The sequence below is a fragment of the Sycon ciliatum genome, chromosome 12 (genome assembly GCF_964019385.1).
Source record: "Sycon ciliatum chromosome 12, ocSycCili1.1, whole genome shotgun sequence".
NCBI lineage: Eukaryota > Metazoa > Porifera > Calcarea > Leucosolenida > Sycettidae > Sycon > Sycon ciliatum.
The window spans coordinates 23,209,172-23,223,280 of NC_088654.1; the positions used below are offsets into that span (position 1 = coordinate 23,209,172).

General features: G+C 49.3%; 1 protein-coding gene across 5 annotated transcripts; it reads right to left on the minus strand.

Moving 5' to 3' along the window:
• LOC135828964 (very-long-chain 3-oxoacyl-CoA reductase-like) lies at positions 1-12,883 on the minus strand. Of its 5 annotated transcripts, none has more exons than XM_065341398.1 (2): positions 11,896-12,883; positions 1-2,387 (listed from the first exon to the last, which is right to left on the minus strand). In XM_065341398.1, the coding sequence occupies exon 2, from the start codon at positions 2,130-2,132 to the stop codon at positions 1,065-1,067; it is 1,068 nt and encodes a 355-aa protein (XP_065197470.1). In that variant the 5' UTR covers positions 2,133-2,387; positions 11,896-12,883; the 3' UTR covers positions 1-1,064. The 5 variants fall into 5 exon arrangements, with proteins under 5 accessions (XP_065197470.1, XP_065197471.1, XP_065197474.1 ...); XM_065341399.1 differs by lacking the exon at positions 11,896-12,883 and adding an exon at positions 9,790-10,237; XM_065341402.1 differs by lacking the exon at positions 11,896-12,883 and adding an exon at positions 9,552-9,739.
• Between the last annotated feature and the right edge of the window lie 1,226 nt (positions 12,884-14,109).

Sequence of the window (14,109 nt, forward strand, 5' to 3'; positions counted from 1 at the left end):
TCCTTTAAAAAATTTGTATCCTGGCCCACAGTCCGCTGTGGTAAATTCCGTTGACCAGTGATCATGCAGGAATACCGAAAGCCAACAGTCAAGAAAGCCCATCGGAGAGAACAATCGCAGCATGTTACATGTACTTCAAGTACGACACAGCTGACACAGCTGGAAATAATCAACACATGCATGGGTGTGCGGTGCTTAAATTTGCCATGATATAAATAGTGATATCGGAGTCAACCGTATGGGAAATATCAACCGGAAACCAAGTGAATTACGATGCAGAGCACTGAGTGCCCAAAATCAATCCGTCAGCGACGAAATATTTAGAAGTGAAAATTGCGTGTGCGAAGGCTAGTGCAGTAGCGGAAGTGAGAACAAAATGGTGGCAAGCCTCCGTCAGAAAGCGTAAAGGCGGATTCCTGCAATGCCGGGCCTCAAGGGGGTGATTAATGTAATGGTGTCATCCTGTGGGGAAATAGTGATAAAGTGATGTCATAGTGATAAAGTGATGTCATATTGATGGTGATACATGCACGCTGCTAATTACGTGAATGCCAGCAGTTTACCATATGTTTGGCACAAAACTCCACATATTGGATGGTAAAAACTTATCCAGAACCAAAATTTCACACCTTTGTTGATGTTCACGGCTTTAAACGTAATTTCGGACCCAAATATGGCAAAAACACATTTTTGGCATATACTCCAGACAGCTGGAACCTGCCATTTCCATCAGGAAACTGAGGACATATTTTCGCCTCTTGGGTTTTTCAAATGTTTGTGGTGTGACCATTGTTTTCAAAAACAATACATTCAAAAATGAATCAAAATGTTGCAAGCACTTTTCATCTCAATCTCTGACAAATACACTCGCATAATGGGGAACCCCTATTGATATACTTATGATCTCAACACATACACACATATTATAGCTTGGCGAACATGAATTTACGTAATCAGGTGCTTTCAAAGTACACGCATCATAGAGGGTAAATGAGGGATGACATTTACAAGTGTGTTGCCAAGGTACGTGATGGTGGGAGAAGCCGCTACAAGAACAGAAAGCATCACTCAGCCTTCGGCCGACCGTTGCTGTCAGCTGCCGTCGGCACTTGACCATTTCTCCCGTTGCTGCTGCCGTTAGCACCATTGCAGCTAGAAGCGTCCGTTGCTGTTGTGTGATTGCCAGGGCTGTCCTTGAACGCTGCTCTCTCCTTCTGCAAGTTCTTGGCGTGTGTCACCATCTCGTCCATGTTTTTATCGCCGAGGTCTCTAGACACGCCACACGGCAGTAGGGAGATGATGGTGGCAAAGAGGCCGTGAAACCAGTATCCAGAGCTGGTGACGGAAACGCCAAACGTGTTCAGTGCCGACGCAACGTACGCTTCCGCCGAAGGCATGAGTAGATCGGGCTTGCTGGCGTCGCGGAGACCACCGGCCATCTTAGTCTGCACGAACGACGGCAGCAGGCACTCGAAGCGTACGCCGTGCTGGGCGTACTCCGACTCCAGGCTGCGCGTCAGGTAGGTGGCGAAGGCCTTGGTGGCGCCGTACGTGGACATGCGCGGGCACACGTTCATGCTGGCAAAGGAGGAGACGGTGATGACGGCCCCGCGACGCCGGCGCTGCATGCCCTCCAGCACGCAGTGTGCTAGCAGGTACAGGGACATCGTGTTGGTCTGCAGCATCTCCACACCCAGCTCCACCGGCATCTCGTGCATCAAACCTGGCAGGTCGTCGCACCGACCGGCGTTGTTCACCAGCACGCCAATGTCCAGGCTTGCCAGCGCCGAGCGCATCTTGCCGTAGTAGTCGAGAGCATCGTCCTTGCTGAAATCTATGCACAGAGTCTTGAACTGGCGCTGCGGATAACGCTCACTCATCTCCTTGTGCAGTGCGGCGAGGCTGTCCTCAGACCGTCCCAGCAGGTAGACGTTGAGGCCGCGCGAGGCAAACGCGCTGACAAACGCCTTCCCCATGCCTCCGGTCGCACCCGTCACAACCGCCCACTGGCCGAAAGCGGAGAAGTCCACATTGTTTGTCAGGATAAAGTTCCGTACGCCGATGGACACATGGTTATAGAGCCTGTAGAGTACCCAGGCTATGGACAACACTCCACACAGTGTGATAAACATGGCTGTCACCTTCTGAATGCACGATGTAAAGCTTTTCACAGATTGCTCTCTACACTGTACAGCTCGTGTGATGTGCTGAGATCCGGAGAGCTGTGAACCCTCTCGCAGTGTACACTGTGAACTGGCACTGTTGCTGCTTCACATGCAGTCTGCTGCAAGGCTGACTGGCTAGTTCTGCTGCTGACAGTGTGTGGCTACCGTGGTCCGCTCTCAACGTATCACCATTCAGCTGTGGTTACTTGCCAGCTGATTTACCTGCAAGGAGAAAAAACACAGAAACACACACACACACACACACACACACACACACACACACACACACACACACACACAGACACACACACACACACACAGTTATAATAGTAATACACATCAGGACCTGAAGCGCCAAACCTCACGTACAGGCAGCACAAACTGTTTCTGGCCTTTGTACAGTACTCTGTACAGGACAAACTTGAAACAAGCTCAAGGCAAGGCAAGGCAAGGCAAGGCTAGGCAAGGCAAGGCAAGGCAAGGCTAGGCTAGGCAAGGCAAGGCACGGCACAGCAAGACAAGGCAAGGCAAGGCAAGGCAAGGCAAGGCTCAGTATCTTAGACTGACGGGTAGCATCGTCTGCAAAATGTAGGTTTACTGTGTATGGCAAACCGTAGTTATTGCTCACAACCCAGCATACAACAGGCCCAAGACACGCGCGTGGAGCTTGGCGCGCACTAATATGGGTGCCTGGCGCTTGGCAGTGTTGGCACGCAATGACAGGTAGCCGTACTACGGGAATCCCAGCTCGCGCCACGAGTACACAGACATGAAAACTGCGCACGGCCAGGAGACACCCACATGCACAGGCATGCAACACTACCCCATACTCGCATTAAATTAAGGTATCAGCGTTAGCTAGCAACGCAATGCTCACCACAAACATTACTCGTGACGTGTCAACTCTATATTAGGAAGCGGATCCTTTTATGGCGCGAAAGGACCCCAGTGTGCGTACTAACTTACTACTAAGCCCAAGCCAAGGTACTGTACTAACAGTCAGGGGTGGATCCAAGACGGGCTCCAGGGGTTCCGCGGAACACCCTGAATTTCGTAAATGTACTACTGGCAACCATATGCGTGTCCATGTACAGTGTACATGTATCAGCTACTAGTACACTGTATTCAGTTTTGACTAAACTGCAACTCCACTGCAGAGATCGCTGGATCCACCGCTGTAACTGAGCGTTTTGTTCTCCCTCACTCCCCTTCTGATGACCCTCAGCTATTTAGTTTTCTGTTCGACTTTCTTTGAAGTTGTGCATTGCACTGTTGAGGCAAAGAACTAAAATAAACAAAACAAAATAAACAAAATACAAATACAAAACATGTGAGGCACAGTGCGGTATACGGTATAGTGGTACTGTGAAAGGACTTGTGCCCAGGTTAGGCAGCTCATACGTACGGCTGAACAAAGCATACCATGTATGGAAGGCCCTGGTTGCAATGGAGGGGGGGGGGTCTACGATAAAGACACCTCCATGCTTATATGGGAGATAAGGCGCGAGAGGGTCTACAATAAAAGACACCAGAGAGGGTCTACCATAAAAGACACCTGAGAGGGTCTACCATAAAAGACACCTCCATGCTTATATGGGAGATATGGCGCGAGAGCCAACCATGCAAGGCGGGCAAGTAGTGGAAGACATGCTCGTGATGGCCACATTGAATAAATAATTACTTTCAGAAAGGCTGACCCTGAAGTGTGCCTGAAACTTCTCTTTTTTCCTCTCTTCCTCAAAAATTCACACTCGGGCTTCTCTGTAAGAAGGCTGTGAACCTGTGGGGATTCCCCTGTTTCATTAAAATTATTGAGCAAACTAACTTTGTAGCAATACTTGGCAAAGCTACTGACGTTTCCTGTTGGTGGTCGGGAACAGCCCAACCCCTCCAGTACTGAGGCTCTAGATCACTGAGTGACATACTAGTACACAGAAAGTTATCCACTGGGAAGCATCAGTCACTGCTACTGCCTGGCTCCAGCAGAGACTGCTCCATTTTTGCCCCCATTGGTTATGCAGACATCAACCACTGTGAACAGACGGTGTTCAAGTGGTTTGGAGGGCCAGTGGCTGGAAGGAAGTAAGTGTTTTCTCTCTCTGTCTTCAAGTCCTCTTCAAGTGGACCACATCTAATTAGGCACGCCTGGCCAAGACTTCATCACCAATGTTTAAGGTTAATGGAGTTCATTAGAATATTCATCACTTGCAGTCATCTAGTGTGCCAGTGGTGCTGCTGGTCAGGTCACAACTGAGTGGACTGAGGGCTGGGCCAGGTACAAGAACACACCCTAGATCAGTATCAACACAAGCAGACGGCCTGACTCACATTCCCTGCTCTCTTCGGTACACAGTAGGTGCAGTAGGTGCAGTCGTGAAGGGCAAGAGGAGCACATGGCACGCGTGTGTCACTGTTTAGGCCGTTTTCGCTCTGTCCTGTGCTTGTACCCGAGCATGCTCTGTGACGGCATACCCCCCCCCCCCATCATAGAATATGTGACCTTGTGTGCTGACTAGCACCAAAAGTGACTAACTCTAGCTGACGTCTTCCTCTAAATCAAATCCAATTACTAGCTGGGCAAGTTAGTGAGCTAATCATCTCAGTTACCACCATGCACTGATAATAATGAGCAGCACATCCCTAAACCACCCACCATCTCTGCAGGGTCACCGTTACACCAAGTGCCGCCTAATTTACTTTCCACATTTACAGCCAAAATAAAACGCTAGATGGGCCAGCACTCACACCTACCAGTATTTCCAAAAGTCTAGCTGGTCAATGATAGGCTCAATGGCATATTCTCGCACATGATGAGTACTGCAGGGAGATGATACAAAGACTCGTTCTGCCTTCCCGAGCAACTGACTAGTGAGGACACCATTACAACTTCACTGACAGCGAAGGCAGCCAGGGCAGGCCAAAGCGACGACACACGTCACACACAGTGTCTGTACACACTCATACTCCTCGCCCAATGCTAAAGCGATGATAGCCAGCAAGCTATGTTAGACATAGCAACTTGTGCTGGGATTATGCCATTCAACGGCTTGCAAGGGTGAAGAACTGACCACCACTAGCACAGTGTCTGCCTGTCCACACGGTCTAGCTAAACAGGTGATAACGATACGTGTATGTACAGCACCACAAACTTTGTACTTGCTCATTTTTCATCTCGTACCTAGTACCCGTGCTTGCTCTGCATCCATGGAGTAGAAAGCCACGCTACTAGTGCAGTACATATCACTACATACAGGACCAGTACATCAGGCATGGCATGCAGTCACTGGGCAGGCTCAGTTACAAGCACAAGCACACAGCAGAGCGTAAACGGCCAAACACAACACGTAGACACACACACACACACACCATGTGCTCCTCCTGCCCATCACCATGACGATACTGCACCCGGTGACGTCCACAAAGCACTGATACACGCGCGGGCAATGCACACGTAAACAATGTAATACGACCCGGTTACACCCACTAAGAGAGAGAGGGAGAGGAATCCTTGCGGAAGTTAGTTTCTGCTCTCGTGACCATTGGGCTCAGTGTGCTGTACGTGGCAGCCCCGCAACACTCACATAAAACCCGGGTGAGCAGTTTTCGGGTTACATGGGTACGTGGTGGGGAGCACATACCTCATACATGCGTACAATTGCTGATCAAACGCGCACACATGCACATATAAACACACACACATACACACACATGCCCACACGCACATACACAAACGTGCACCCACACACGCACACACACGCACACACACATCAGCATCAGCATCATGCCTTCCTAAATACGGCATTCGTTTGCCTCTAGTTCCTATAGCAACCGACAGAACACAATTGAACCACAATGGTCGCACTGAGGGATGTTTGCACCCAGTTGCTAAGGCAATGGCTGAAGTCACTGAAAGCATGCTCCCAGACAATCATTATCACGCTGTGGAACTGGTCAAGGTGACCACCTGTCACAGAGGACTCCACTGACGCCGCGCCACTCTGCCACCTGGCCCAAAGTACCGTATGATGAACTTTAGCCTTAGCCACCCCTCACAAACGAACACTACATTACAACCATACGCAAAGGGTGTGATTTCGAAATCCTCTTGGACATGAGGAGCACCGGTGATCTACGAGACTCTTGAGCGGTTGGTTTAGATAGGTTTCGGGTTTCGTTGCATTGCCAGTCCCATGTGTACAGTGAGAGCTAATTCAGTATGAAACGTTTACTTGGCGGCGGATATACATCCACGTTATACTAGGGCTTGGTGTCAACGAATCCCCAAATACAGTGTTGTCCGGAATACACCTCCATCTGATTCGGCATCAGCTAAGGGGTCGTCGCAAACGTTTTATGTCGTTCCTGAAACCAACATGATTCGTTTGGGGGGGGGGGGGGGTGCAAGCCAAAATCGCAAGTCGACCGACACTGTACATATGACATGTACATGCATGAGATTTTCGTCGTCCAGCGTAGCAAGCTGTGTTCGTTTCAGAGGGAGGGGAGGGGGTCCGAGTACAAAATGAACGATGTTCGTTCCAGGGATGACAGAAAACTTTTGCGACAACCCCTAAAATTGCCATCGTCAGTGTCCACGTCTGTCTATTCAGCCTTGCAGAAGCACCCCCCCCCCCCCCCCCCCTCTCCACCACCACCACCACCACCACCACCACCACCACCACCACCACCACCACCACCACCACCACCACCACCACCACCACATGCATACTATGTATACCTATGTAGGTTTGGGTGGCTGGTGGACAGAGAGACATTTCAATGACTCGCACTTCTCTCCCACATCACCTTGCCCACGCCATGCGCATGTCGGCCCACTCAGTGTCAACTTTCAGTGCCAGGATACACCAGTGTTGACCTGCATGCTAGCCAAGCAACCGCAGCAGTACTACTGGCACTGGAACAACAATTACATACATCAGCATTAGCTAGCAAGGACAGTGCGTTACACACTCAGCCCATGACAGAGTAGCATGACATTGTGCAGACGTCAAACCAGCAACAGTGTCATGACATGACCAGGATATGACCAAGGGCATGGACTTAGGCTGAGCATGGCTCACCTGTCACTCACTTCATCTATCATAAGTGCAGCTGCCACCTTGAACCAAAAGACCACCCAATCCCTCCTGGCCTTAGCCCTAGGTAATTTCTATTAAACTAGCAATCAGTAATCTGCCTGCCTACGCGCCCAGCACTACTCTCTCCAGTCTCTCCAGTCTCTCCAGTCTCTCTCTCTCTCTCTCTCTCTTTCTTTCTCTCTCACACACTCTCTCTCTCTCTCTCACACACTCTCTCTCTCTCTCTCACTCTCACTCTCTTTCTCTCTCACTCACTCTCTCTCTCTCTCTCTCTCTCTCTCTCTCTCTCCCTCCCAGATAGATAGCTGCCAGTCGGCTCTACTGGTCACTGTGTCCAGTGTGGCAGATTGCAGCGAGGCCAAACCAACACACTAACGTTACACAAGGAGGTTCCCTTGATTTAGGCTCTACGGCCTGTGGAGAAGCAATAAATACAAACACAAATACACTACAATACAAATACAATACAACATACTCAAGGGCTCAGTTCACAGGTTGTGATTAACACCTAAAGCAGCCACCCTATATCACATTGTCTGCGGCCTGTGTGTGCACAGATGGCCTATATTCTCAGTGGCTGAGGCCTGTGTGTACACAGATGGCCTATAGTGCACAGCAGGGAATCGGCTAATACTACTGCACTACCACCACTGCTGCCGTCGCCGCCAAAGTCGCAGCAACATCTGCCCGACTAGTATCAGACCAATCTCCAGGGAGGACCTAATGTCAATTCTGTCAAGCAGTTGCCAACTTGTGCAGACCATCACCACATTGCCAGCAATATCCCCGGCTCCATGTAAGTCACGGGCTCAAAGAGTAGAACGTGATAATTGCACCGCACTGGCTATTGCCTTGTGAACAGCCAAGTCAATTCACTAGAGCAATGCTCCGTCTACAACAGCTTCTGGCACTACGCTGCCTCGATGCATGACAGCAGCCCTATAATAGTGTGCGCTGCAATGCCCAGTCAGGAGAGCAAGACCATTTCTGGTCACGGGAACGAATATGCTATCTCTACTCCGTAGTGGAGCAAGCCTGACATGCCTATACTATATACGCAACATATAACACACACAGCATACAACCTGGCTCTAACGACCGCTTTTGCTTGCACCGTGGGCCAGGGGGTGGTCGCTTAAACCAGGTTTTACTGGATTACTTGTCGAACATACAACACACACACACACACACACACACACACACACACACACACACACACACACACACACACACACACACACACAGTCCACCTCGTGAATAATGGCCTCGGGCATGCCAGCAACTCGCCACTAAAGACACAATCTCCAGACACAGTGGCCATGATTGTGATGGCACACTATTAACCTCACGAATAACGAGACACATCACGAATAACGACACGTTTCTTCTGCACAATCGAGGGTCCTTATCTGCAAGGTTGCTTATATTGATCAGTTTGAGCGAATGCAAAGGGAAAAGAGTCTGAAGAAATAATTGATATTCACCACCACCAGGAATCTTCCCTAAAGGCCGGCGATGCTCTACCAGGGACCTTCCCTAAAGGCCGGCGATACTCTACCAGGGACCTTCCCTAAAGGCCGGCGATGCTCCACCCGCTACTCGCCTGGTGTAGTCATAAGAATTAGTATATCTCAACGATTACCAAGAGGCCATCTGTCGCCTATCGAGGGGTTTACCCACAGAAACGAAAGAAACTGATTCACGAGATTGCTTGTATTAGACAATACACCATCGTAGGGCGCTAGGTCATGTGAAAAAACAAACATTTGCTATACATAAAGCATAATCTGTCTCTCTGCGGTTATGTCAATACAGTCAAGCCGGTGAAGAAAGACTTCGGGTGCTGGACACAGTAACAAGAACTCGCGAGTAATGACACAATCTTTGGACCTAGTGACCATAATTATAACTGCATGCTTTCAACCTCACAACCGACAGGGAATAACGAGAAGTGGCGACTAGCGACTCTTTCGTTTACTCCCGGAATTTCAGAAATTTTCGGTGCTCAATATTTTCGGTATGAGAGCAAAAGGCTAGGTTAGGTGAACAGAAATTTTCGGTGCATGGAAGCAGTTCCCCATTGGATTGTATTATGTTAGTGTTTGTTCGGTGTATTGAAGTTTTAGGCATGAAAATGCACCGAAAGTACCGAAAATAAAAGTACACCGAAAATTTGTGAAAATTACAGTGTTTTCAAGGTTGAATGTACACAACATTCACCCAAGTCTGACTGTCCACGCCACCAAGAGACAGTAAGAAAATCACCATCCGAGGTCAACTTACTTACTTAGTAAGAGTAACAAGTGTACTTTGGCCTGGGCAGACATTGTCATTGACTAGTTTATTGGATGGGCCGGGTAGTTCACCAGCGTTCAACAGCATCCAAACTGCGATTTCAGAAGCCAGACTTATTCAGCCAAGTCACGTGTGCGAGTGCGTTTTTCCGGGTTCGAAAATCTCATATTCTTCCATCTCCATACAACTAACAAGGCTACATATACATGACATCGCACCAACCAACTCACCATTGATACTTTGTTTCAGACCTCTCCTCCGAGTCTCCAACATCCCACAACTCACGAACTGAAGTAGATCGGAGCCCATCAGCTACCACTTGCATACGCACTGCACCAAACGGTATCGATCACAACACGTGCCCCGTTGGCCAGAAAATCACGTCCTGCCTGCCTTCATGAGTTTATCTTCTGAAGCCAGCATCCAGAGACCACGGACCACGGACCACTGGACACGGTGAGGGTGAGCTACAGCAGCGGAGTCCGTGCTGCACCGAGTGGTAGACGACTCCCGGGCGTCGCACATGGTACGGTCACTACGGTATTGACCGTACCACTTTTTGCCCCACACACCCCCGTGCACGCGTGAATCAACAAAATACATGATTGTACACTGATCTGGGATCTAAAATTCCAAAATTTCCGGCTCAGCCACCTCTCCCCCATGGCCCAGGCCCACGAGTAAATTGTACTTCAGTTGGCTGACCGTACCACACTAAAAAGTAAAATACCTTCCGACGCCCCTGAGTCGACTTGTTATGGAAAGGAATTCATTCGCCTTACTGACATTGCAGCATGATCATGCTTCGTGAAACTATTACAAGTGCAAGCAAAGCACGACTCTCACACGCGATCTCCGTCTGTAATATTTTAGCAGCAATGCAGTTAGGAAACCCCAATTAGCCCCATCGTCAACATCGCCATCAAGGCACCAAACTCTCACAGGAATGCACCCCCCAGTGAGCATGGTGAGAGTGTAGGCTATGATGTGCCCGATGTCACATTCGCCACGCGAAGAGCGCGTTTTCCAACACCTTGTCTTTGGACCTACCGTACGCTTACCGTCCGAAGACAGACCACCGGTGCACCGTTCCAAAAAAAACCGTTCACCCACGGAAGTGGTGACAGTTATCGGAGTTCCTTTTGATGCAGGAATAACTGCACACTGCGCGCAGCTCTCACACCTACACGTGCAAGAACTTTTGCTGTTTTGGTATGCGCAACCACTCCATGCACACGCATTCCGTTCTAGTTCTCTCGTCCTGGTCCTCACAAACACAGTCTGTGCGGTATGCGCGTAGCATTCCGTTCTCCCCACGTAGACTCTCTCCTCCCCACGTACACATAATGCACGTACATTTTTTAGTAGAGTATTAATTTTACTTCACTTACACTGTCGAGTCAAATAAAAGTGGTCTGCATGCCAGCAAGAGTCCATAACCCCCACATAGCCCCCACATGGACTCTTGATGCCAGCGAGTAGATCTAGATCTCCACACTGTACATACAGATTACAGGGGATTACAGCCTCAGCGCGGGACCAATCATCCTCCTGGCCTTGTATTGACCCGTCGCGTAGAGCTTCATTCCCAAGCGCAGCTGACAGCAGTCAGAAAAAATAATTGTACGCAGTACGTATACACGGTATCTATAGACCGATTTTGGAGACGACATTATAATTATGCTCAAACCATTGAGACAAAAGGCAAGTAACGCATCACTGTCCCTGTCAGTGGCAGAGGAATGGATGACTATCACGAAAATTAACAGTTTTGACTGCACCTCTTCTGTACAAGAACGAGGTCGTGTAGACATAGACGGGTGCTACTAGAGTCAGTAGTACTAGCCATGTACCGGTATTTGAACAGCACACAGCGAGGAACCTCGGAACAGTTACTCCAGAAGTGGTTATGCTCACTGGTATGTTGATCGGAAGCTATTTCGCCACCCTCCACCTCCTGATCCTATAAACTCAAGTCACACACGTACACACACATGAAATACCTCACGCCGTCACAAATGACTGTGTTCACGCACCAGCTAGCGAGCATAACACGCATACTGTACACCAGGAATACCGGTGCACGAGAGCCGTGAACATGGTGAATGATACAGCACTTTCTCATCCCAGTTTGCATGCAGTGCACCGTACGAAGTCACAGAAACCCACCGTGAAGGCACGACTACAGGCATGAAAGGACAGCGCTAGCGCTTAGCGCGAACCCCAAAACTAGAACGGTGTACAAAGTCATCCGAATTACATGTATTATTATTATTATTACTGCTGCAAACCTCACACAGCTTTGTATAATAGATCTGGTCAACGCGAAACCTCACCTGAACTTAGGCAAAGCTGTTCGTCAGTCTGGAATCGCAGTGAGGTAGGGACGACAAATCCCTCTTGCAGATATCTCTCTGCCTCTGCCTCAACTCTGAACGGTCGGAGGACGACGCGACGGGGCTGCGGTGAGACCAAAGTTACTTCTGTCCAAGCGGAAGTGCCACGCACCATACACGCTAGTACTCGATCAGTGCGCGAGTCGGAGTGACAATCGCGTTGTGAGACACGCTCACACCTTAGCTGCAAACTGATCACAATAACAACTAACGTGTTACTTTCGCTTGCAGCTCTGGTCAAATTATAATATTTTATATCTTCGTGCACACGATTCGAATAATACTGAGTTGGTACGCTACACAAATAAACCAAAAGAGATGTGGAGCTGCAGTTTATACGACAGCGCAGTCCGACTCAGAATTTCATCACGTCCTGAACTCCCCCGCGATTGTGGAAAAAATGTGGATCGTGCGGAGAAGTAAGCTGCTTAGCTGGGACTCGGAGTGAGCTGTGAACAGTATTCGACGTTCCTTCACGTTCCTGCCAATCCTGCTACTGTGCTCACGAATTGACAAACAAAAATATTTACAACCAATATCCCATGGAGAGGAGCTGCTTGAGTGCGGTTGGCAGAATGATACAGGTTCCTGCACGATTTCTGTGCCTCACGTTTCGCGATGGAGACTTGATTCGTTGAATAGCCGCACTCTACGAGCGGTCTTCACTGTGACTTCAGGACCAGAGCGGCCACATGCACCGACCATATGTTGGAGTATGCTCTCCCGAGCTCACGTGCCATAATATCGATCTTGTAGACATAAATACGACGACTATGTGTGTCACGAGCGACAGTGCCTAGCGCCTAGAAAACGTGCCGAACAACGGAGACGGAAAACGCAGCTCTGACAGCAGTTCCACGTGGCGCGCAGCACCCGTCACACACTCGCAAGAGCTAGGGACTGAGCGCGCGCGGAGGCAAACACTTTTACTTTAGTACTTCGTCTTCAGTCCGGCCTGATATAACGCACGACCAGCACAATGCTGTCACAAAAATATGTTCTGTCAATATTGTGGCTCAACAGGCAGAGTAGAGTGCCAACGGACGCTGTCAGACAGCAGTTGATCGAGCAAAATCCAAACTCTTGCAGTCTTGGTAGTGTACTCAAGTATGCTCCAAGGCCTGCACAGGCCTCAGCTCGAGTCAGGATCTAGGCGGCTTCACGCCAAAACTTTCCCCGGTGCGCAGCGACCAGCCTTCAGAAGATTCAGGATGTGACCAACACGTTTACCTAGTTTTCGTGCACTGCTAGCTAGCTTGCGCCTTTCACTTTTCAGCGCTGTGAGGCAGTCTCTGTTTTGCACGCCTCACAGAACGTGCAGACGTTCTCGCTGGCACGTCTTGGGATCTGTTGAGAGCAACTGAGCACGGAGTTAGTCGATACTGCAGCAGCTGCGTTTGAACCCAGTGACTCGCGTCGAGGGCAGGCCATGCACAGCGCTGTGATAGATGAACGATGATGGGTTCTGCCAAGTACATCTAAAGGACCCACTCTCTCTCTCTCACTAGGCTCTCGATCTCGTGCCGTATCAGGCTTCTGTAACTGGAATTGAACTGAACGTGGAGTAAAATCGCAAATGTCAGGTCGAGAGAGTTTTAGGTGCTGCACTTGAACCAGTCGAGGAGCGAGAAGGACCTGAGCCAGATTCTCATGTCAGCTCAGATGCAGATGCAGAATGGCCAGGCTGATAGTAACACGGTGCCATGCACGATCACGACCCATGGCCAGAAGCACATGTACACGTATGGAATGCAATGGCAAACGTTCTCTTGTGATGGAAAGAGGCTGACGAAAACTGAGAAGAGGGCCGAAGGGAAACACCTCTACACGATCAGATAACTGCCTACTTACTGTGACAGTCCGTGACTTATTTTATATACTTGTACTTGAAGTACAATTATTTGATTATGGTCCGGCATTGCAGGCACGAATTATCAACCAGGGTGGCACTCTGCATACATTGTACTGCAAAATTGATAGAATCGTGCTGGCCAATAATCATTACCGGTATAATCAGCCGGTGTTGAGAAAACGTGCCGAACCGAAGAGCCATCAACAGACAGCATACTAGTAATTGTAGCTGGTAGACATACACACTACTGGCAGTATTTATTCTTGTTGTACAGTTTAGAGACCGTTCGGGGATACAGGTGT

Coding starts and splice junctions, on each gene's coding strand:
- LOC135828964 (XM_065341398.1), bottom strand. CDS start 2,132: ATGTTTATCACACTGTGTGGAGTGTTGTCCATAGCCTGGGTACTCTAC.